At 35.5% G+C, this 26061-nt stretch overlaps 1 protein-coding gene across 5 annotated transcripts; it reads left to right on the top strand.

Moving 5' to 3' along the window:
• The first annotated feature begins 3807 nt into the window (after window positions 1-3807).
• Window positions 3808-24816, top strand: LOC142612943 (uncharacterized). Of its 5 annotated transcripts, XM_075785119.1 has the most exons (13): window positions 3808-4052; window positions 4404-4453; window positions 4589-4746; window positions 6985-7132; window positions 9205-9405; window positions 9629-9751; window positions 9972-10009; window positions 10084-10213; window positions 14745-19790; window positions 21435-21590; window positions 21791-21892; window positions 21971-22113; window positions 24153-24816. In XM_075785119.1, the coding sequence occupies exons 4-13, from the start codon at window positions 7055-7057 to the stop codon at window positions 24433-24435; spliced, it is 6300 nt and encodes a 2099-aa protein (XP_075641234.1). In that variant the 5' UTR covers window positions 3808-4052; window positions 4404-4453; window positions 4589-4746; window positions 6985-7054; the 3' UTR covers window positions 24436-24816. The 5 variants fall into 5 exon arrangements, with proteins under 5 accessions (XP_075641234.1, XP_075641233.1, XP_075641232.1 ...); XM_075785118.1 differs by lacking the exon at window positions 4404-4453 and having other exon boundaries at window positions 3925-4052; XM_075785117.1 differs by lacking the exons at window positions 3808-4052; window positions 4404-4453 and having other exon boundaries at window positions 4509-4746.
• Window positions 24817-26061: the final 1245 nt, after the last annotated feature.

Consider the following 26061-nt stretch of genomic DNA (forward strand, 5'->3'; position numbering starts at 1 on the left):
TTTTTTCTGGAATGTCTATGATAGTGACGTACGAATTGTATGATAAGGAGTGGTCATTTCTAAACCATAGAAGATAAATCTTGCAAATTTATTACAAAAATCACTGATTTCAAAACTTGTTAAATAAGATGTAAAAAAAAAAAAAAAAGGTTAAATAAGGAAAAAATTAGGGGTTATTTGGTATGTGATTTTGAACAATAATTTTCATTTTTTGAACAACATTACACATATTTTCACACACCGTTTTACACTCACATATTTTCAAAAAATACAAATAACGTTATTAAAACAGCATTACTAAATATCCCATAATATCTACCTACCTTTTTGTCCACTGCTCTCGCTATCACTCTCTATATACTTTTTTTTTTTTTTTTGATAGACACTATATACTTCACCTTGTAGATTAGCCTCCCCTTCTGGTGTTTAGTGCTAATCAGATTTGCACGATGATATGAATTGAATATACTGTTTTTTTTTTTTTTTTTGTTGAGAAATATGCTTGAGTTGTTTAATTGTACGATTTTTGACCATATGGAAATTGAACAATACATACAAGCATCTTTCCCTAACATTATTACATAGTATTTAAGATTGTGACCTGAATTAAAAAATAAATAGAGACAGAGAGCTTTGTTATTATAGATAATTTAATAGTTCATAGACAGGTGGCCCCAAGATAGTTTGAAACCTCAAGTAACAATTTTAAGTTGGACCTTTTTTTATTTAATATATATTAAAAGAATTCTTTTTTTTTTTGTTATTTAATATGCATCCTATCAAAATATGCAAAATTATTAATTATTGTGCACTCTTAACGTAATTGTTACTTTGCAAGTACAAGTTTTTGTGGGATGAGATGCATGGAATGGGGAGAGGGCAAGAGTTGGGATTCATGTCGCTATGAGAAAAATTTACACACATACACTTATATTATTCATAACTAGCATATATTTCATGCAAATGCATTGATGCATTTAAAATTAAACACAATTGTAATCATAAAATATAAATAATTAATCAAATTATTTATATAAAAAAAGAAATGTAATTAGTCACATATTAAAATTCTTACTTAAGTTTAATACTCTGTACTACTTATGATAATTTTTTTAAATTTTTAATAAAATAGAACGTGTGATGATTTTTATTGAGTATATGTGATTGGTTTTTTTTTTAATATAGTTTATTAATATTAGATTCTTAGTATTTTGCACTTATTAATTCACTTGGCACAAATATTAAAAAAATTTAAGTGGACACATGGTATAAACTTAAGTGGATAATTATTGTGGTTCCCACATAGCTTTAAACACATGGCAGAAATTAAATTCTAATTTCAAATTCTTATTGAACTTTTTATGAGTTTCGCGCGCGCGCGCGCACACACATATATATATATATATGATATTTCTAGTATAGATTTCTAATTAAAAAATAAAAGCAACAGATCTACAAGTCTACAACATAAATGATAATATGACAAAATAAATTATTATTTTTCAAGTGAATAGCGTAATCTACTTTATCAAAGCACTAAAACTTCATTTAACAACATAATCACCTAATAATCTCAATTGCCAACATTTTGGAGGTCTTCTGAGAGACTGAGAGAGAGAGAGAGAGAGAGAGATATTATTTGGTGTGTAGTCATGCGAGAGGTTTGATGACTATTGTTGACAATCTATTTTGTGGAAAGGAGAAGTATGAAAAATTGAAATTTTCAGTTGTAATGGGAAATTAATGGTTAATGATAATTTGATACACTCATGTAATTTTATTTTTGTTAAACGATTTATGATTTTAAATGAGTTGGGTTTCTATTATCACACAAATTTTGGGTCTTCTTGAAGTAAGGGAACCCACCAAATTTGGGCTTATTTTCTATTGGGCAAACGTAAAAAAGCAATACATCTTTCCCCCGCTCCTTCAAAAATTATGTGATTATGTATTACTTGAGGCAAACATTGAAATTAAATTATGTGATTATGTCAAGTTCTCAACTTCTACCATAATTTTTTATTTTTATCACCACAATTAATACAACGTTTTTGGCAATTAAGATTTAAAATTCAATCACCTACTGTGATGATAAATCCGAATGCCAAGGTTAACGAATTGATAAATGAGAATACTATGCATGATTGAAGAGTGCAATATTTGAGGAAATTTTTTTGGTTGAAGAAGCAGAGATTATTAAACAAATCCCTTTGAGTTGGAGGAAGCCTAATGATAAGCTGATTTGGGCAGGCACAAAAGATGGCCGTTACAAAGTACGCACATTTTTTTTAGAAGAATATGTCAAGAACTTAATTTTATAAGATAAACGTTGCCTCTACCGATCACGTTGCAAATCAATTAGGTAAGCATTAGAAAGTAGAGAGAGAAAAAGGATTTAATAAAGAGAGAGATAACAAGAACAATATTAATTAGGTAAGCATTTAATGATATAAAGAATGATGATGTTTTCTTTTTGACCATTAGATCTTTTGAAAATCTATGACTTAAAAAATGCGTAACATCAGGTGTAACTTGAACCCATCTCTATCTCCATTTTTCTCTCTATATTTGTCTCTCTCTCTCTCTCTCTCTCTCTACGAATTTTGATAAATCTATCGTTAGATTACATTATCTTCGTATATTCTCTATGCTTGCAAATTTTCATGTTGATCAAAAATTAATAGATATGTCATCAATTAATTGTTTAAATTCAAATTTTTGTAGTTTAAAATAATGCATAAAATATGAGTTTATGGATTGAATAGTAAATAACATCCAATTGACATGAAAATTGGCAAGAATGTTAAAAACATATAAAACATGTAATTCAATGGTGGGATTTTTAAAATATGAATTTTACAACAAGTTATTGTGTGATGTAATATTTCTTAGAGTTATATTAGGTGTAATTTGAACCTAACTATATATATAAGAGATAATGAGAGGAGGAGAGTTTGAATATGAATGTCTTTGTCATAGTTTTAAAATCGTAAGTTCAACGAGTAAAAATAAAAAACTGGACATTTTTCCGATTATTTGGGATTGCTCTTGTTTTTAAACTATGGTCTCGTTAAAAATAAGAGAATGTGCTCACCAATTAAACTATGAGAGAGTATGTTTTCAAAAAAAAAAAAAAAACTATGAGAGAGTACTAATGTGAAAAATAAGAGAATGTGCTCACCAATATATTAACTATTTATTTTAGGATAGTTTTTATGAAGAATTAAAAAAACTGTTAAAACAGTAATTCACTTGTTTTATTTGTCCATTAAAAAAGTTTTTAAAAATAGTTTGCCAATATATAATCTAAGGACACACGGTAATAAAACTCAATAGTAAATTACCATTAAGCCTAAAATTGAAAATTGAACTACTGGTCCCAACATGTTCAGTGATTAGCCGTCCGTAAAACAAGGGAAAACCAACCCACACACTTTTTGTGTATTGTCAAAGAGAAAAGAAAACCAACCAGTCTTCCAAAATGAGTCAAAAACTCAAATCAAAACCCTCAGTTAAAAAAAGAAAAAAAGTTCAACACAAACACAGTACTAGTACCCTTAATAAAAAAAAAAAAAAAAAGTGAACCCCACACATCTGTACACCTGATCACCACAAATATAAATGCTACGTACAATCAATAATAAGAAACTCATTAAAAAAATTTAAAAGAAAAGACAGTATTAATTAATAAAGACAACAATGAACAGAGGCTTTGGCGGGTTTATGAGGTTGATATATCAGCTAAACTCCAAGCTCCACTTCACCTTATTAATGGCGATTACCCTTTACTCCTCACTTTTATTAACCACTTATTTACGCCATCTCCCTCTTCTCTCTCTCCATTTTTTTTTTCTTCCAAGAATACCCAACAAGACAACAAAAACAAAACCAAACCAAACTCACACAAACTCACACGCACAAAAACAAAAACACAAACACAGCCTCAAAAATCTCAGAGAGAGAGAGAGAGAGAGTCTCCTGAAGTCAGAACCTTCTCTGAAAAGATTCCCTGCTGTTTCTTCCACCTTAAGCACCTACAGATCTCTACCTAGGTACCTAACAGTACCACTCACTACACCACATTATTTTACATTTTTAATCCCACTATAATAAATAAATAAACATCATTATCATTTTTGAAAATTTTGGTGATTTTTTTTTTTAAATTTATAAAAATGTCAACATTTCAATGATACTTATTGGGGTCTTTTCTCTTTCTCTCTCACTGTTCATTATTTCACAGCTCTAGGCTCTGGGTTGTCAAACTCAAAAATACAAACACAGTTAAAAAAAAATTATTTAATATATTATTGTGCATTGTTTTGGCATTTTCTGCATTCTATAATTTTAACGTGTGAACGTGTCAAATCTGGTTTAAATCTTTCCTTGACGCCTTGTTGAAGAACAAATAGGGGCTATATGCTTTTTAGCTTTCAGATTACACTTTCTGAGGGTACATTTTCTCTCTTTCTTTTTCCAAATTTAGCTCAGCACTTGGTTTTGATTACCTTCTACTTTGTCACTCTTTTTGGCATTGTTTCAACCTTTCTAAATTTTTTTCCTTTCCCATTTTTTTTTCCCTCCCAAGGTTAAAAAAAAAAAGAAAAAGAAAAGAAGAAGAAGAACCTGAATTTACTGTGTGTTTACAGCGACTTGGATCCGTGAATCTTTGTTGTTTTCAAGTGGGCATTTGGGATTGTATCTGGGTTTGACGTTTTGGGAAAGTTCTGTCACTGGTCTAACAAGGTAAGTGCTGAAATTAACTTTTGTTTCCTTTTCTAGATTGGTTTTTTTTTTTTTTTGGGTTCAGTTATTTAGTTCTTGGGTTCTGTTTGGTTACTGGGAAAATGGAGGAAAGTGATGGGATAGAAAATCAAAATGGTGAGGTCAACTCAGCTAGACCACTTGTTGGTAGTAGGCCCAGTTGAGTGGACAATCTACATTTTGTGATTTTTAAGGGATTACTCTCAAGGTTTAGAGTTATAATTCATTCTTTCAACATACAATTTCTCAGCATCCATACGGTGCTATTAGTGATGTAAACCTTGGATTGACAAAGTTTCTTAACAGATTTTTTATTTGTGGTTTTTGATGCTAGTCTAATCCTCATAATTTTCTAGCTCTGTCTAGCCCATGGAGTTTTAAGATCTCAATGCTAAAGCATTTTTCTTAATTAAAAAAAAAAAATTACAATCTGAATGTAACTTTTCATGTACATTATACAATTGTAATTGAACTTGATTATTAACATGAATAAATCAATACATATTAGAGCTGGTTAATTAGTGTGTGATTAACTAATTGTCTCTAAATGAAAGTGGCCTAAACAACTATTTGATGAATTTTTTATTCTAATTTGAATTTTGGAAGGGAGAATTCCATGGCATATAGAATTTCGACTTTCTACTTAGATCAGATTATTTCTAGTTTAGATACATCAGAATATTAACCCCGAATTCAGTATATATTGGAAAATGATTTTCTATTCCTCTGAATTATTCTCTGAGATGTGATTGTACTAGTTTTGACACTGCTATGTTCTGAATGATCGATTTTCCTGTGTAATTGATCAAAATTCTGTTGTGGGTCTCAAATTCTTAGTAGAACCTACCCTTTAGTATGCTTAACCACTGCTCAAGGACAACTGAATATTTAATTTTACAAAGCTTGAGGATTTAAGAAATTAGATAATTTCTCATTGGTGCATTAATCGCTCTCCTCTAACATGTCCAAACCATCTCAGGCGACTCTCCCTCATATTTTCATCAATAGGTGCCACCCCTATTTTTAAGTGAATTTCCTCATTTCAAATCTTGACTTTCCTTACATTTCCACTTATCCATATTAACATTTTTATTTTAGTTACAATCATTTTATGAATATGTTGCTTCTCAACAACCCAACATCATGTACCATGGAGCATAGTTGGTCCTATAACAGTCTTATAAAACTTTCCCTTTAACTTAATAGGTATTCTATGATCACACAATACTCTTGATTCGCTTCTCCACTTCATCCACATTGTTCTTATCCTATGATTCGCATCCTCTTTAATCTCTTAATTTTTGTGAATGAGTGATCCAAGATATTGACAATTCTCGCTCTTTGGTATCTCTTGAGCTTCAAGTCTTACAATTCCTTCATCTTTGTTTGTACTTTTACTGAAGTTACATTTCATATACTCTGTCCTATTTTATGCACTCTATTTTAGTCCTACTTGACCAAAAGCCTTTAGATTTTAAAGTGTCGTACTAAATTACTAACTTGATATTAACTCCATGTCCAGTTCCATTCAATAAAACTATCTCATCTGCAAAAAAATGCACCAAGTGATTTCCTCTTGAATCAGTTTAGTGGCCTCAGGCTCATCCATCACTAATGCCTAGATATATGGACTTAATGCTGATCCTTGATACAAACCAATGATGATAGAAAACTTGCTTGTAATGCCTCAACTTGTTCTCACACTAGCTACGGCTCTGTCATACACATCCTTAATCAACTTAATATGCTTTCAAAATGCAAATACATTGTATAATTTCTTTGGTTAGATTAATTTATTTTATGATATTCCTTCTTGTCAAGCTTTGGAGATTATCACTTTCTTTCCTATCTTCAAAAGGTGTTAAGCTTGCTTCTAAAAAAAAAAAGAAAGTATTTTCAGAAAATTGAAGGCTCTTTGACATACAGCTACTGATTCTAGTCTTTCAAGAAGATCTTAGTGATCATTAAACTAGTTCGAGGCATTTGTACCCTTGTAAAAGTTGTGGTTTCCCTGCACGATGGAAAAATCTTCCTTTTCTATGCATGTATTAAAGTACATTCATAAGCTGACATGAGAACAAAAAATTTGTTGCAAGAGTATTTGCATTTGTCATCCAGCAGACAGGAATTTTCATCTTTTGCAGATCTTCTTTGCTTTTAATTTATTGTCATCATTTCATTTATTTGTAGAAATAATCCAACTGTTTCATGTTGATTTAGAATAAATGGGAGGAGTATAATTAAGAGGAACTCAGATTTATGCAGCCGATGATCAATTAATTTTCCAGTAATGTCGAGGATTTCAAAGTGGAAGCTTGAGAAGACAAAAGTAAAAGTGGTCTTCCGGCTACAATTCCACGCTACACATGTAAGTTTTTCCTTAACGTTGTTGAAATTTGAGCAACTGCAAGACATTGTCATAATCTGACTTTTGTCAATTTATTTCCTGATTCCCTTCTTGATATCCTTGGAGATGTATTGTATGCTTCTGGTTGAGTTAATGTTATACGTTAGAATTTCATCATTTAAATACTTTAACAGACAGGCACAATGACACATACAATCACCGACAAACAAAGAGATGAAAGTTTCAGGTTATAAGGTGAATCAGAAAACCCTGAGGCAGTTTATCGAGCAAATGAGCTCAGATACAAATTATGTAATTGTTGTAAGATGCTGATCTAGCTTATAGTTCTCATACTCCATAGAAAATAGAGGTTGTTTTCCTCCTTTTCACTCTTTCTCTGCAGCTGACGGCTGTTTATAGAGTGCATGTAGGAAAGTTCAATAATTTGTTTATTGAGTTTGTGGCTAGTGATTTGCAGTTCAGATTTTCTGGACTTACAAATGGAGGATGTGCGACTAGAATTTCTTTCTAATTTAGTTTTATTTAATTTTGGAAATAAAGATACTATATTTATTTTAAAAATAATTAGTTAGTTAGGTTATTAGTATTTTATTATTTTCCTAGAGTCTAGGTTATTTTTGTAATTCAATGATTGGAATATCTCAAATCAATTAGAATTAGGGCTTCCTAAGTCAACCAGAATTTGATCAAGTCATAGCCTACATAAACCTAATTTTGTACAATTTGTACTCCTATGGAGACAGTTTACAAGTTAGCTGTTTGATTGATTAATAAAATTTCACTCGGGATTTTCCACCGGTCTGGTGTTGACTGCAGCCAACTCTAAGTGCTCACTCTTTGGTTTTCTATCTTGCTTGGTACCAGCTCTAAGCAACCCATAGGTGCCGAATCCTTGGTGATTTTTATTGTTTATGTTCTTTAATTTTCATGTTGTATCAAGTTTTGGTTTTGACTTGCATCACTTACAACCACCCCTCCCCCTCTCCCTCCAAAGATATATATATATATATATGTATGTATGTATATATTTATATTTATATTATATAAACAAAGAAGCAAACCACATTAGAATAAAAAAGGAAGGAAAATCAAATGCAAAATGGCTGGCAGTCTTCAACAATTGAGGAATTTTCTGTATGTCAACGACTTGACATATTGATTTTGCATAAGGGTGAGAAATTCGATGTTTGAGCAGATACCTGCACTTGAAATCTGTCACATGTATTTGGTTTCATGACTTTTAGGAAGTCAGAACTCTTTCAGACATAAATTAGACAAGTGTCATCATCCTGGTTGTGATATTGGGCACATTAGCTTTGTAACAGTCTCCTCATAGGACTATTCTGTACTGAAGAACACTGTAAATTTCTTAAATATTTAAAAACCTAAAAAATTAAAAATGTGAATGCAGTTGCAAGACAAAGTTTACTGAAAACCGTAGCCATGCAATGATCAGCAGGCATTTTATGTACTGCACAAAACCAAATATATCAATGACAAGTAGATAATTTGAGTTACATAACTTGAGTTGGCATATAATTGTTTGTTGAGTGCACATGTATCTTCCATATTACTGAGGTATGTTGTGAAAACTTTTTCTCTCATCTAAAAATTAGATTTCATAAAAGTAAGGTATTACACTGAATAAATCATTATGCAACATAAAGGAATCAGGGTAATCTTTTTTTTTTTTTCCAATTTTTTTTTTTTTTTGAAATTTGTTACTCCGAAATAATAATATATAAAGGAATCAAACATGTCACCATGCAATGTTTGGTGGCATTGTGTTGTGCCCTTTCTAAGAACTAGGTTGATGGGTGTGGGAAGGCCTAAAGCTTCTGTTCTTGCTTTTTATTCTGTCTTGGGCATTGAAAGAAGTATCATAATTTGTGAATGAAGCTCAAATTGTTGTTGAGAATATTTTGGTGACTTAAGATTGGCACAAAGTTCTTTTAGATGTTAATATTTATCTTGTTGTGATAGTGGGGCTACAGTGCTTCTACTATGTATGCTGATTATGTGAATTTTTTTATTATCCATCCAATTGTTATATTTCCCTCTTAATGATCTAGATTCCACAAACTGGATGGGATAAGCTGTTTATATCTTTCATACCTGCTGATTCTGGAAAGGCCACAGCAAAGACAACCAAATCAAATGTGAGAAATGGGACATGCAAATGGGCAGATCCTATTTACGAAACTACCAGACTTCTTCAAGACATCAAAACAAAACAATATGATGAGAAACTCTATAAACTTGTAGTGGCAATGGTAATATTCCTCCTATATTCTTACCTTAAATGATATTTTCTGTTATGTAATCAAAGTTTGAATTATATATGTTACCCTTATTTTTTCTATTTATTATCTTTCTCTTTTTCTTCCTTATCTATTTTTTAAAATTTTCAATTTTTGATAATTATGATGGCTGTACATATAGTCTTGTTGCAACTCAGATTGACACTATATTTGGCCTAAATCTCATTGACATCAGGGTTCTTCACGTTCCAGCATCCTTGGTGAGGCTGACATCAACCTTGCTGATTATGCTGATGCCTTAAAGCCTTCTGATGTTGCACTGTCTCTTAATGGATGTGACTCTGGAGCTACCTTACATGTGAGGATTGCTGAATTTTATGTTTTCTCTTACATAATGCTATCTTGGGCAAAGAATTTCATTGATTCTCTGCCCGCCAGGTCATACAAGAATGGCAAGTAGTATGTTTCTATGTAGCTTCTAATAACATTGTCTTACTCTAGCTTATTGCTGCAGTATTTCCCTTAGAGATGTAGTGTTCTCCCTCATAATGTTATAATGGTTTTGTTATTCAATGCAGGTCACTGTACAGCTGCTAACTTCTAAAACTGGTTTCAGGTACTGCAATTAGACATGTATCATTAATGCTTTAGTTAGTTTCAATCCATTCATTTCTATGTGCTTGCTCTCAGAGAGTTTGAGCAACAGAGGGAACTGAGAGAGAGGGGTCTGGAATCAACTTCTGACCAAAATAGTCATTATGAATCTGCTGGTAGAAAAGTATCATCTTCTGCAGAGATTGTCAATGATCAGATGGATAAGGTTTGATCATTTTCTTGTTGCTTTGTATTTTTCCACATTTAGTCTATTCAAAAACCACTGCTTTGTGCAATGTTCGCCTGAGCTATGCTGGCAGCCAGAACAATAATTATCAAACTCTTTTTAAAATTATCAATGCTTTTTCCACATTTATCACTTGAAAAATAAATCCATTTCCCCTAAACCGTATCCATCAATTTTGAAACTTTTTTCGAAATTTTGAAGAAAAAGCGTCAAACTTCTTAGGTAATGTGGTTGTACAAGGTCACTAGTTGTTTGGCCTGCAATTTGCTGCTAGTTCCAGTGTCTCATATGCTTATTATTTACTGAAAACAATTTTCCTAGATATAAGAAGGAAGGATACAGGCCTTTTTAAACCAAAGAAGGGGGGTGGGGGCTCCATATTGCTAGAATAGAGAAGCATAAACGACAAGAAGAAGCAGGAAGTAGGAGATGCAAAAAACTACCAACACCCAGAACCCCCAAAGAATTTTACCTATCAACAAAAAAAGAAGCCCCAAAGAATTTTCAACTGGGTGCTCCTGTCCAGGCAATGATGCTTGCATGGTCAAGTTTTGATCTAGAAGAGTCCAGAAATCTGACAGATAGTAAATCCCTTTAAATTTTAGACAATAGAAAACTCATCTGTGAAACCACTCTCAGTCTCACTCTCTAGTTTCTGATTTGCAATCAGGGATGGAACTTTGTGAATGGCAAGATAAAAGGTAAATTTTGGAACTTACAAGTTTATACCTCCCCAAAATACTTTTCTCAGATACTTATCCTTGCAAGGTCATGCCCCCAGTTGACTTTAGTAAATGAGAAGATGTTCTTGGAGAAAGTTGAGCATTGAAATCAATTATGCAGAATTGCAGATAGAAGTATTCCAAAGAGTGTTTATTCCTACCATCACTTAAAGCAGCCTGAAAACCCTATTCTTCACCACTGAGGGTTCTTGGAATCACCACCAAGTGGATGCATAAATTTCTCACAAGAAGAAATTTTTATTTAATAATAGTCCGAGTTAAAAAAACACTACCAGGAGCCTTTTTATAGAGCTTCCAAGAATAAGAGTTCATGTCCCACAAAACTCTCAACTAAAGATAATCTAAAAACTTATCCCCATCTAAAAAAGATATGAAATCTAATTCCTATCTGAGCTAAAAATAAATAAAATAAAAATGAAAATATGAAATAATCTAATCCCATAATGGCAAGGTCACTGCTCCTAGTGAAATTAGGCTATCTTAAAGTGATTAGGCAATGCAATGTTGAAATGATCATCACCTATGTTGTCTTGGCTGTTGAAGAGCCTTTAAGCTTGAGAATATGTGGTTGCATGAAGAGGGTTTTGTAGAGAGGGTTCGGCATTGGTGGAATGGGTATTGCTTTGCGGGGTCTCCAAGCTTTATTTTGGCTCGTAAATTAAAAGCTCTCAAAGAAGACTTGAAAAAGTGGAATAAGGAGGTTTTTGGGGATCTGGCCTTTAGGAAGAAATGCCTTTTATCTGAATTGTTGGGTTTGGATGCTAGGGAGGACTTGTCAGGTCTTTCTCAGGAGGATCAAACTAGGCGAATTCAGATTAAAAGTGAGATTGCACATCTTGCCTCTTTGGAGGAGATCTCTTGGAGACAAAAGTCCCGGATATTATTTGTGAAGGAGGGGGACAATAATACTCACTTTTTTCATTGGGTTGCAAACTCCCATAGAAGAACTAACCATATCCGGGGTATAGAGGTGGATGGTGTTCTTTATGAGGATGAGGAAGAGGTGCGGTCTAAGGTGGTTCAGTTTTATCAGAGTTTGTACACTGAGTCAAATACCTGGCACCCTTCTATGGATGGTTTAGAGTTTGCTAGAATTGAGGAGGATGAGTGGCTTGCTCTAGAGAGGGATTTTTCTAAGGAGGAAGTGGTAAAGTGCTTCAAGAGATGGAGGGCGATAAAGCCCCAGGTCCTGGCGGTTTCACTATGGCATTTTTTCAAAAATGCTGGAGTGTAGCGGAAACAGATGTTATGGTATTTTTTAATCATTTCCATAGGAGCTCAGAGTTTGAACAGTCTCTAAATGCTTCTTTCCTATCTTTGATTCCCAAGAAAAATAATGCATTGAATATCAAAGATTTTGGCCTATCAGCACAGAGTCCAAAATTTGCCTGTAACCAACAAAATAATGCTAGATAAACTCATTTCAGAGTCGCAGAATTCTTTTGTTGGTTACAGGCAAATTTTGGACTCTGTGCTTATTGCTAATGAATGTTTAGACAGTAGACTGAAGTGTCGTGCTCCAGGGGTGGTGTGTAAGTTAGACATTGAGAAAGCTTATGGTCATGTGAATTGAGACACTTTGTTTTATCTGTTGGAGAGGATGGGTTTTGGGGGTAGATGGAGGAGATGGCTGAAGACTTTTGTCACTACTGTTCGCTTCTCAGCTTTGGCTAATGGATCTCCTGCCGGCTTCTTTGGTAGCTCTAGAGGTCTAAGACAATGTGATCCTTTGTCTCCCCTTCTCTTTCTTTAGATCATGGAGGTTTTAAGTCGTATTCTAAAGAGAACTGAGGAAGGTGGCCTCATTCAGGGCTTTCATGTGGGTCCTAATCATTCGACTGGTACTCACATTTCTCACCTTTTATTCGCTGATGATACTATTCTTTTTTGTGAAGCCTCTAGAGAGCAGATCCTTTCCATTAGGTTAGTTTTAACTTGTTTTCAAGCTTCTACTGGTTTGAACGTGAATGTGGGGAAAAGTGAAATTGTCCCTATTGGGGAGGTGAGCAAATATTCAGACTTTGGCTAATATTCTTCAATGCAAGGTGGGCAGTTTGCCTATGACTTACTTGGGTATGCCATTGGGAACCTTGTTTAAAACAGCCTCGATTTGGAATCCGATTCTTGAGAGGATGGAAAAGAAGCTTTCAGGCTCGAAGCGGCTTTACTTGTCAAAGGGTGATAGACTCACTTTGTTGAAAAGGATCCTCTCAAGCCTTCTGACTTATTACCTTTCCCTTTTTACTATCCCTAAAGCTATGTCGACTAGATTGGAACGTATTCAGAGGAATTTCTTGTGGGGTTCTTTAGTTGAGTGTTTCAGATATCCATTGGTGGCTTGGGAAAAGGTTTGTTTACTACGTGAATTGGGAATTTAGAACTTGGTGTCCTTTGATTAGGCCCTATTAGGGAAGTGGCTTTGGAGGTATGGCCATGAAATCACTCATCTATGGCGGAGGGTCATAGCCATAAAATATGGGGAGGGGAAAGGGGGCTGGTGCACAAGAGTTTGCAGAAGGGCTTATGGTTGTGGTTTATGGCGGAGTATTAGTGAAGAGTGGGAAAATTTTGCTCAGCACTTGTCTTTTGTGGTGGGGGATGGTTCTCGTATTCTTTTTTGGTATGATAAATGGACTGGGGATGTTCCTCTTAAAATTCTTCATCCTCAGCTATTTCTGTGTTCAGCCAATAAAGAAGCTTGTATTTCTGAAGTGTTAAGCATTCTAGTGGGTGATAATGACAGAGTGGGGAGTTTAAGATTTTATAGGGAATTTAATGATTGGGAGTTAGTGGCTTCATACTCTCTTCTTCATTTCGTCCAAACCCGGATTCCTAGGGGTGAAGGGTGTGACAGGCTTTGTTGGGGTCTTAATGGAAGTGGGAAGTTTGACATTCGGTCTTTTTATCATAAGATTCGAAATATAGCTCCTTCCACTTTCCCTTGGAAGGGCATTTGGAAAGTCAAGGTTCCTAAAAGGGTGGCATTTTTTTATGTGGACAGCAGCTCATGGACAGATTCTAACTTTGGATAACCTTATGCTTCGTGGTCGCCCTTTGGCGAATCGTTGTAGTATGTGCTGTTGTAATGCGGAATTTGTGGATTATCTATTACTTTTCTGTCTGATAGCTCATTCTTTGTGGACGTATATGCTTCGGTTGTTTGGGATCGATTGGGTCATGCCAGGTTCAGTAGGGGACTTATTATTTTGTTGGTATCATTGGTTTGGGAAGCATAGTTCCGATATTTGGAATTTGGTCCCCGGTTGTTTAATGTGGACTATTTGGACTGAAAGGAATCGGTGTTCTTTTGAGGATAAGGGGAAAACTGTGGTTCAGTTATTAGACTTATGCCAACGGACCCTCTTTGATTAGTCTCGGTGTTGGGGTCTCTCGGATTGTTTTACCTTTATGGATTTCCTTTCGTCTATTAGAATAGCTTAGTGGCTGTTTGTGGCTGCTTGTGTTTTTTTGTTCACTACCATGAACTCCTTGTATTTTCTTGCTATTCCTTCTTTTTTAATAATACTTTCTTCTTACTTATCAAAAAAAAAAAAAAAGATTGATGAACGCGTAATTGAACATATTTCTCCCTCTACACAAGCTCCTAAGTATGGGTAGGGATTTCATAATGGTATATCATAATCGCATGTCTCTTTTTGTTTTTGAAGGCACCAACTAGAAGATTAGACAAGTTACTGACAAAATTAAGAGTGTGCTGTAATTTCTTAATGATTGACAAGTGTGTTCTCTTCTTTGATTTTTCATAGATTAATGCAAGAGTTAGATTTAAAAAAGAACCTAAAGATCTCCCTTCGCTTGAAGAAGAGGTGGGGCTGAATGAAGAGTACGCGGACTCAGCTGTTGGGTTTGATGGCTCATCCAATACTTCAGAAAGTTTATATGCCGAGAAGCATGAGGTGTCCAGCACACACGAGATTGACAGCCTTAAGAGTACAATTTCAGGTGATCTAGGTGGACTCTCCTTAAGTCAAAGTCTTCAGCCAGGGAAAGGGGATCCTTCTGATAATAGGTTTTTGGCTCAAGGGACTAGTGACTGGGTTCATGGCTGGAGTTCTGACTATTCTGCAGATAATGACTTGGCAATTGCTTACGAAGAGAATAGTAGACTGAGAGCGAGCTTGGAAGCAGCTGAGTCTTCTATTCTTGAGCTTAAGCTGGAGGTAAGCTCTTTACAAAGTCATGCTGATGAAATAGGTGTTGAAGCGCAAAACTTTTCCCAGCAACTTGCTGCTGAGATTGCTTCAGGAGAAGAACTGGCAAAGGAAGTTTCTTTACTAACATCAGAGTGTTCAAAGTTCAAAGGTGATCTTGAAAAGCTAAAAAATTCCAAATTGAACCCTCCATATACCAGCAGAGAATCTATTGAGACAGACCAGGGGCACTTAATTCAAGAGATACAGCTCAGATGGTTAAAGGGGGTTTTATTGGTGGAGGATAAGATAACAGAGCTTCAAACCAAGGCGTGCTTTGGATTCCAGGAAGAAGACTTAAGATTCCTGCATTCAGACTTAGAGGCATTGCTTGGTATACTGCGGGATCTAAAACAAGGAAATGTACAGACAATTTCAGGGCTTAATTTGACAAGTGTAAAGGAGATCAAAGAAATGAATTTACATAGAAGTGAGCTAGTTGTACCAAGAACTGGGTTTGATGCAGATTTGTATGAACCAGAAGGCTTGCTTCATTGTCTTAAAATTCCTAGCCTGGTGTCTCATGAATCTGATTCTGTTGATACTATGAATGTATTGAAGGGAAAATTGTTTGAAGTTCTAAGGGAGTTAAATGAGTCAAAAGCTGAACGGGAAAGCCTTGCCAGGAAAATGGACCAGATGGAGTGTTACTATGAAGCTCTCGTTCAGGAACTTGAGGAAACTCAAAGGCAGATGATGGGAGAGTTGCAAAGTCTTAGAAATGAGCATTCTACTTGCATTTACACAATTTCATCCACTAAGGTGGAGATGGACACGATGCACCATGACATGAATGAGAAGCTAATAAGACTTGCAGAAGACAAGCATGATTTGGAATCTCACTACAAGGAGCTTGAAAGAAGAGCTATTACTGCAGAAGCAGCACTCAAGAGGGCACGCTTGAATTATTCCATTGCTGTGAACCAGTTACAGAAGGACCTTGAACTACTTTCTTTCCAGGTTCTGTCTATGTTTGAGACTAATGAGAACCTTGTCAGGCAAGCTTTTGCAGATTCTCCGGAACCAATCTTTCAAGGGAGCCCAGAGATGGTGCAGAACCAGAAATTGGGCTCAGAGTTTGTTTCTGCCAAACTCTTGCGTTGTCAGCATAACCATACAGTGGTAAATAAACATAACGTGGGTGGAGATGCTCTTTTAGAGGACTTGAAAAGATCACTTTGCTTGCAGGAAGGGCTTTATCAAAAGGTTGAAGAAGAAGTCTGTGAAATGCATTTGGTGAATGTCTACTTGGATGTTTTTTCAAAATCGTTACAGGAGAGTTTGGTTGAGGTAAGTTCTGAATTTAGACTCATGAAAGAGAAAATGGAAGAACTTACCCAGCAGCTGGAGCTTTCAACTGAGTCCAAGGAGTTATTGATGCTTAGGCTGCAGGCTGCTATGGATGATGTTCATTCCCTTAATGATTACAAGGTCACTTGCATTGCGAAATGCAATGATTTGGCACTGCACAACCAAATTTTAGAATCAACTTTACAAAATGTTACCCATGAAAATCATCTTCTCAATCAGAAGATTACTGAATGGGAAGCCTTGATGACAGAATACAGAAGTTATGAGAAAAAGTACGAGGCCTGCACTGCAGAAAAATTGGTGTTGGAAAATTTGTTAAACAAAAAAACCCAAGAAAATGGCAATCTCCAAAATGACATTTCTGTTTTTCAGGAAGAGTTGAAAGAAGTCAGAATTGAATTTAACGAGCTGACGGCTGAGAAGGAGAATCAACAGAATACTATCAACTTTCTGCAAGAGAAGTTGTGGAATCTGTTGGCATCCTATGACAAAAAGTTTGGTGGAATGTCTTTCTGGAGTGAATCTTTCTGTCAGGATTTGGAGTCAAAGGACTTAACAGGTGTTGTGCTGCAATTAGAAGAGTTTCACCATAATGCACTCAAAAGGATTCTCCAACTCATGGAAGAGAATAAAGGTCTACTGAATGAAAGAGATTTGGTACAAGTGTCCTTAAGAACAGCAGAATCTGATAATTTGATCATGAAACAGAAGTTTGAACATGATATATGGGCTGCAATGGATAAATTAGATGTATCTAACTCCCTCCTGCAAAAGTTTCAATTAGAAATTGAGGCTACTGCAAACAGACTCAAGGTTAGCTCTGAAGCTGATGAAAGATATGCACAGCAGCACAGAGAACTTTTATCTGATCTAGATCATATGGAAGCAGAGCTGCAGAAACTTACTTCTAAAAACAAGGATCTTGCTCAAGAAATTTTGGCTTTAGAGACTGTAACTGACGACCTTGGAAGGTGTAAGTTGAGCATAGCAGCATTGCAGGAAGAAAAAGATACTTTGATAGTCTCTTTACAGGATAAAAATGAGGAATCTGCCAAGCTTGCATTAGAGCTTAGTAATTTGAAAGGAAGTTGGCAATCTCTGCATGATGAGTTGCATATTGAGAGAAGTTCCAGAGATAAATTAGAGAGTACAGTCTTTGAACTTAATTCCCAATTAGATGACAAGCAATGCCAATTGATACATTTTGATCAGCAGAATGCTGAGCTGGTTCATCTCAAGCAAATGGTGTCAGATCTAGAATTAGAAAAAACAAGAGTAGGCCATCTTTTGTTGAAAACAGAGGAATGCCGTAAAAACGTTCGGGAAGAATGCTCTTCTCTGGAAAGTCAGCTGTCTGAAATGCATGAATTTTCGATAGATGTAGCTGTTAGAGACATTTTCACAAAAACTCAGTACGAAGCCTGGATAGAAGATCTAGTTCAGCAACTCACTGAGCTTCACAAGAAGCATCTTAATGATGGGACAGTACAGGATCGTTGTCTTGCAAGTGAAGCCCATTACAATGAAGAGAATGCTAGATTGTTGACGAGCCTTGACTCCTTAAAGTCTGAGCTAGAAGCCTCTATTGCTGAGAACAGGGTACTACTTGATAAAATCAGCTTCATAACCTATGAGCTTGAGAAATACAAGAATAGGGCTGAAAATGTGGAGGCCACTTTGAAAGGGGAGAAAGGTCGGCATGCTCTTGAGGTTGAAAGTCTGGAGCAGAAGTTAGCGAGTTCTGAAGAAAAGGTTGATAACCTGATGTTCACCAAGGAGGAACTAGAAGTCAAATACAAAGAAGAGAATGCTAGATTGTTGATGAGCCTTGACTCCTTAAAGTCTGAGCTAGAAGCCTCTATTGTTGAGAACAGGGTACTACTTGATAAAATCAGCGCCATAACTTATGAGCTTGAGGAATACAAGAATAGGGCTGAAAATGTGGAGGCCACTTTGAAAGGGGAGAAAGGTTGGCATGCTCTTGAGGTTGAAAGTCTGGAGCAGAAGTTAGTGAATTCTGAAGAAAAGGTCGATAACCTGATGTTTGCCATGGAGGAACTAGAAGTCAAATACAAAGAAGAGAATGCTAGATTGTTGACAAGCCTTGACTCCTTAAAATCTGAGCTAGAAGCCTCTACTGCTGAGAACAGGGTACTTCTTGATAAAATCAGTGTTATAACTTATGAGCTTGAGGAATACAAGAATAGGGCTGAAAATGTGGAGGCCACTTTGAAAGGGGAGAAAGGTTGGCATGCTCTTGAGGTTGAAAGGCTGGAGCACAAGTTAGTGGATTCTGAAGAAAAGGTTGATAACCTGATGTTCTCTAAGGAGGAACTAGAAGTCAAATCTATTTTACTTAAGGCCAAGGTGGATGAACAGCATGCTCATATAACCTTGCTGGAAGGATATAATGATGAACTGATAATGCTGCGGAAGAAATGTAGCGAGCTTAGCCAGAGGCTTGCTGAACAGGTTTTGAAGACAGAAGAGTTTAAGAACTTGTCCATCCATTTGAAAGAGCTTAAAGACAAGGCTGATGCTGAGTGTCTCCAGGTTCGTGAGAAAAGAGAACCTGAAGGACCACCAGTTGGCATGCAAGAGTCATTGAGAATTGCATTTATCAAAGAACAGTATGAGACCAAGCTACAAGAATTGAAACACCACCTTTCCCTCTCCAAAAAACATTGTGATGAAATGCTGTGGAAATTACAAGACGCAATCAATGAAGTTGAGAATAAGAAGAAATCTGAGGCTTCTCACTTAAAAAGAAATGAAGAGCTGGGATTAAGGATCTTGGAATTGGAAGCTGAGTTGCAGTCTGCACTTTCTGAAAAGCGTGAACTAATGAACGCCTGTGACCTGATGAAGGCTGAAAAGGAGTGCTCATTTATAAGCCTTGAATGCTGTAAGGAAGAAAAGCAAGAGCTTGAAGCGTTTTTGCAAAAATGCAATGATGAAAAATCTAAAATTGCAGAAGAGCTTACCTTGATGAAAGATTTACTAGAATGTTCTGCATCCCATATTAATGTTCAGAAGGAAGGCTCTGGTGGATTACTCAATGTGGATTGCACGCCTGATGAGCCAATTGGAAAGCTTCACCAGAAAAATCCGATTTTGGGCATTCCAAACAATGGAAGAATAGGTATAGATGTGGCTTCCAGGAATAGTCCAACTGAGGAACCGTTTTGTAAGCTCTCAGACAGAGATAATTCAATGAAGTGTGAGGATGCAGAATATGCACGTACAATTCCAGCTGATGAAACTGACCTCATGAATGTGCACCCCATGCAGGTATTTCTTTCTTTCTTCTTCTTCTGTTTTTTGTGTGTGTGTGTGTTGGAATCACCCTTTCTGGATTAATTATTATACTTCATTGTTATCTGTATAATCAAATAGATATTATAGATTAGGTGTTGGTTTATATAGCTTATTTTCATTGGATTGTTTTGTTTAAAAAATAAGTTGGGTAAAAAGTACAATTGTACCTAAAAAAGGCAAGGCTTTAAAAAATTGTACATAAGAAAATGAGCACTTTAAGTTCCTCCCCCCCCCCCCCCACCCCCCAAAAAAAAAAAAAAGAAGCTAAACCAATATATATGGCATACATCATCCTGATATTTAATGCTCCTACCTTTTGGCCTTCAGCAGAGACTGTTTTTAGAGCATAATGGAATCTTGTAACTTGTCAGGTTATTTATTTATTTATTTTTATTGGCAAGTTACATTTGCACCTGGTGGGTCTTGAACCAACAACCTTACCCTCCATCTTGCTTTTAAAAGGGAAAGAGGTGCCAATTGAGTTAGAGCTCATAGGCAACTTGTCAGGTCTTTTATACTGGTATAAGCATCATGTAGTGGACATGCAGATTTAATCACAGTTAAAAATAAAAAGAAGAAAAAATGAGCAAATTTATGCTCGGCTTTCCTCCTATTTGGTTGGAGTTCATGCTTGGGTTGCTTTTGCCGAAGGGCAATCAAAGTTGAACAATAATTTTTGCTGTTTTGGTTAATGAGGTCAGACAAAGATTTGGTTATTATCTCTAGAGACCATGAAAGGATTTTTAGTTGCTTGTGCTTTATATGTTCCTAAAGGAGTGGATTTGTTGAACTTAGTAGTCAACGGCAATTGGGCAAAAATAATTCCTTATATAATAAGCGATTTTTCCTCATAAAGTCTCATGTCCTGCTATCCATAGATTAGGCAACTCTAGAGACATCTTTGCATAAACATGTGAGTGTTTTGGAAAAAAATGTGTCACTAAATGCCTTCTTAGCTCTAGGGATTTGATGAAATTGTTAAATTACCGATTGTCTCAAAAGCTTAAGCTATTGGGATATAGTAAATTTAATTATTTACCCACATATTTCTAATAGTCCCCCTCACGTGTGGGCTGAAACTACCTTTTAATAGGTGAGACCTAACACGTGAGAATTTAAATAGGAGGTAGAGTGGAGGAGACAATGATCGAACTTAGGATCTTATGCTCTGATACCATGTTAAGTTACTGATTGTCCCAAAAGCTTAAGCTATTGGGATGTGGTAAATTTAATCATTTAACCACATATTTCTAACAGAAATGAAACTCAGCAGCTTGGAAAGTTCATGTTCTAAATCAGCATGTAAATTACTTTTCTGAGGAAGATGACTGTAAGTTGATATGATTTTTCCATCTTCAATGGTTGGCATTTTATTTCTCTCCTGTTGCTTAAAATCTTCAGTTTCTCTGTGATGTGTATTAAGACTTGCTTTTCATGAATTAGGTAGTAGTTTTGTGCAGTACTTAAAAAATTATGTTCGTTAGCTTCAAATTAGATGTGCATGTATGTGTGAAGAAAAGATTGTTTACTTTTATTGTTCATCCATTGTGTGTATTCTTTCATATGACACGTTGAAAACTTGCTCTCTAACAAGTTACATGAATAATCATTTATCAGGATATTCTTCTATCTGGGGGTGGAAATTGTATTCAAAGTCATGCACTTGTAAATCAAGAAGACTTGCTGCATCCTGACACAAATCATTTGGCTCTTACCAATGATCACTTTAAAGCTCAGAATCTGAAGAATAGCATGGACCACTTGAATAAGGAGGTATACATTTTGTGTAATGTGAAGGAAAATAATGCCTCTATATCACTGTTCGCATGTTCTTGGATGGCATGGTGAAACATATATAACATTTATTTCGTCCTTTATAGCTGCTAGGTCCAGACATTAAATTTGCTAACTGTAGTTTTCTGCTAAGGATATTGTCCGATACAGTCTTTCTAATTGTAGTTTTCTGCTTGCAGTTGGAAAGAATGAAACATGAGAATACAATTCTTCCCCAAGATGATAATGATTTTTTCTCAAAATTTCCAGGTTTACAAAGAGAACTAATGCAATTACGTAAGGTAAATGAATTTGCAGCCTTTACCATCTTACAACATGCTAGCACTCTGTTCTAGACACTTATTTCTACTTTTCCCCAGGCAAATGAAGAGTTGGGAAGCATATACCCATTGTACAATGAATTTTCATCTAGTGGTAATGCATTGGAAAGAGTGCTTGCATTAGAAATTGAGCTTGCTGAAGCACTACAGGAAAAGAAGAAATCAAGCATCCATTTTCAGAGGTACATTATCCCTTACATACCTGGCTAACTGACTACCTGTTTGCATGTCGGGAGCGCACAATGTTTGGAGCTCTCAAAATTTATATTCTTTTTTGCTTTTCTTTCTCTTATTGAGGTCTTTAATCTTGCCTTGCCACACTCTAAATCTTAAGTACTAACAAGTGCTCAAAACCAGTATAGTAGGAGGCTTATCACTTCAAAAAGTTTGATGTGCCACCTCAACTTAAAATGCCTATGCCTATGCCACAAACTATTAGGTTCATAATTCATGCTAGAGATGTGTGTGTACTTGTGTCATTCTATTCTAACGAAATTTGTTCTTGATATTCATTTTATTTTCCCTACTGGTCTAGAGATATGATGATTCAATCATTATATGCTACTTATTCATACATATAGTCCTTCCAACTAAAGGAATAATAATGTTTACTCTACATCCATTATATGGAATAATGTATTTCCCGGATCTGGTGGTGTTTTGGCACTGCCTCTTTCATTTTTCTTTTCTGCCCAGTGTTATTGCTAGTTGCCATTAATGGTCCTGTTATTGTTTCTTGTGTGCAAAATTATACCAATTCATAATTTAAAGGAATCCTGATAAATTACCACTTGATTCCAAAAACTTATGCTATTAAGAAAGGGTAAATCTACTGCATGATCCCCAAAGTTGAAGTTGTTTAGAAAGGACAATTTTAATAATTTAATTATTCTAACGTTTCTCTTCATGTATGGCCCAGATTCCCCTTTAGTAAGTGGGGCTCAACACATGGATTTTTAAAATTTTAAATTGGAGGTAGAATGGAGACAGGATTTGAGCCCATAACTACCTACTTTGATTTTGATACTGTGATTAACTACCACTTGATCCCAAAAGATTAAGTTGCTAAGAAATGGTAAATTTAATCATTTAGTCATTAGTCTGAAAAATCCTATATGGGTTGAGTTTGGGACTTGATATGGGTTTATGTACTTGTCGGCCCTCTCTACCCACTAGCGTAAGCTTTTGGTTTGGATGTTCTAATATGGTTCCAGTTTGTTTGTCTTGTTTCAGTTTCAGTTGGGCCATCAGGTGTGTTTGTCTCAGTTTTGGTTACTGTTGGGTGTGGATGTGAGGTTGGGTGTAAAGGAATCCCACATTAGTTAGGTTTGGGACTTGATAAGTTTATGTACTAGTTTGGAGTTTGGACTCTCCACCTAATCTCTTAAATTTTGGGTTGTCTTGATCACTTTCCCATGATATCCAACTTTGCCATGTTATGCCTTTTTTTTTTTTTTTTTTGCTTGCATAGTAGCATGACTTTCTAGATTTTTCATTCTTTCTTTGATTGGTATCATGTTCTCTTGAATTGGGCCCCTTCAAAACCTGGAGGGTATCTCATTCATGCTTGCTGGCTTTAAGGCCTCCTGTGATCAGGCCAAGGACAAGTAAATCTTAAAGGATATATCACTACTTGGTGATATATGGTGGCATTCTGGTACATGGCAGATATGAGTATTTGCTGCTGGATCCACCCAGTGTACATTCTCTTTTGGGTCAAACAAGTTGCCAGCCGGCCAGACAGCCAGGTGATCCTTAGATCTGGTGTAGCAATCAATCTGGTATTCTATTGGGATCCTTGCCTAGAATACTTTGTGATGGTGTAGTTAGTCATAGATCTATTACTTAGGATACTGGGTTAGTTTGGTCTACAACTACTAGTCCTGCATGTACTGTTTACTCCAGTAGCCTGGGATTAATTCTTCCAAATTGATGGATCTACATTCGCCACCCTCCATTTCTGCTGAGTTCTTTCTGCAGATACACTGCACTTTGCAGCCCACCTTGAAGTCATTTTCAGCAATCTCTGAATGCTTACTGCTTTGATGTTTCTTCAGCCTGCAATACTGCCTAAAACAACCAAAATAACACAACTAAGAAATTTCAGAATACAATGTTGTTATAGCTAGCCTGACAAAGGATTCATCTTTTTTTTTTTTTTTTGGCTGCATCAAAAGATTCATCTAATTACTTAACATGATATTCTCCTCCTGTGATCCAGCTCTTTCTTGAGACAACACAGCGACGAGGAAGCAATATTCCATAGCTTTAGAGCTATCAATGAGCTAATAAAAGACATGTTGGAGCTTAAGGAAAGGTACACAGGTGTAGAGACTGAGCTAAAAGAGATGCATGACCGTTACTCTCAATTAAGCCTTCAATTTGCCGAGGTTGAAGGAGAGAGACAGAAACTCATGATGACTCTTAAAAGTGTTAGGGCATCCAAGAAGGCCTTAGTCTTCAATCGCTCATCATCTGCCTCCCTTGGTGACGATCCCTCATAGCAACACAAGTGACTATTGATGTTTTCCTTGTTTGCATGGTCCCAGAAACCAACCCGTATCGAGCCAAGAAGTTATTGCCCCCATGCATAGATAGACAGTCAACATTCATGAACTCGGGGGCTACTGCAATGGTCAACCATTTACGAGCTTGGTATAGGATGTCAAAAGCTAAGTAGCAGGTACTTTGTGTAAATAATACTGTGTTTCCAGCCATTTCATAGGTTACTTACTAGTATAAAAGAATATAGATCCCTGTAACATCTTGGCTTTGTTTTAATTTTGGCCTTGCCTAGCTGGTGCAATTTATTCTGCTGTATAGTAAATCAAAAAGTTTTTGACTCAAAATAATTCTATTTAAATATTCTGAAGAATTACAAGGAATATATTTGTCCACTCCCCCCCCCCCCCCCTTCTTTTTCTTCTTATTTCTTTCCACCTTTCCTTTTCTTGTTGCTGGAGATGCATTATTGCATTCAGATGACGTTATTTTTCTATTTTCGGCTAATGAGAACATCCTCTGGTTTTGAATTTTGATTTTTGCTGGATGTTGGACATTGCATTCAGAATTACGTTACACAACTTGTACCCTATATTGGTAGTGATGAGGGTAGGATGCTTATTTTGCAGAGTATGTTGCCAATTTTAATGAACTCCACCTAAGATGAAAAGTGGTAAAACAACCAAGTACTCCTTTGCTTCATTTTCTTTTTGTGGGATATGTTACACATGCACTCTTAAGGGTCTTGAACCCATGACCTCATATTCCACCCGGTACTAATAGGGAGAGATGTTATTTGTGCTAGAGTTCATTGACTCTGTTGTTTGATCTAAAAGAAGTGGGGAAACCGAACCAACTTCTAAAAATTGGGTCGCACAAGCCCTATCGTGAGTGGCCCAAAAGACAATTGTAATCGTTGTTACTTGTTTGTATCAAAACTGACCCAATTGACCAAACTTGGTTTGAAGAGTTTGAACAGGATCCCTCTCCCCTTACATCAAGAAACTCCAACCAAATTGATTTGGTTAATAGTAGTACAAATTTGAAATTCCATTTATCAATAGTTGCAATCATGGGAAGGGGTGTGAGTGTACAGAGATTTGGAAAATTATTAGGTGCTTTAAGCCATTTGATATATATATATATATATATATATATATATATATATATATATATATATATATATATATATATATATATATATATATAAATTAAAAAATTTTAAAAAATAGAAAGAAAAAGAAAAAAGACATCTATATCTATATAATATCTAAAAGCTTAAGTATAACATTTATTGTTACTATGATCTAGTTGGGCCAGGACAGTGTAGCTATTCAGTCAATTTGGTCCAATTTGGTCTATGTTGGTCCACTGCGATCCATTTGGCCAATTTTAGTCCATTTTGGACTAATTGGACCTTAAATTGATTTTTTTTGTAGGTTGCCTTTTTAGTTTTGGGCTTAAGAATCCATTTTCTTTCTTAATTTTTGGGTTAAAAGTATGATATTTTATTTTATTTTGGCCAAACTCTTTAGTTTTTGACTAAAAGACAAAAACAAAATAGACATTAGAAGTTAGAGATATAGAATCTAAAAAAGTAATAAAAATGATAAATATTCAAAAGATTA

Source organism: Castanea sativa, chromosome 10, assembly GCF_040712315.1.
Source record: "Castanea sativa cultivar Marrone di Chiusa Pesio chromosome 10, ASM4071231v1".
In the NCBI taxonomy this organism is placed as follows: domain Eukaryota; kingdom Viridiplantae; phylum Streptophyta; class Magnoliopsida; order Fagales; family Fagaceae; genus Castanea; species Castanea sativa.

Bases quoted from the DNA above. Each gene is read 5' to 3' on its own strand.
- LOC142612943 (XM_075785119.1), top strand. From the start codon at position 7,055: ATGTCGAGGATTTCAAAGTGGAAGCTTGAGAAGACAAAAGTAAAAGTG. The intron at 10,010-10,083 runs GTACTGCAATTA...GCTTGCTCTCAG, and splicing joins ACTTCTAAAACTGGTTTCAG to AGAGTTTGAGCAACAGAGGG. The intron at 21,591-21,790 runs GTATACATTTTG...TTCTGCTTGCAG, and splicing joins TGGACCACTTGAATAAGGAG to TTGGAAAGAATGAAACATGA.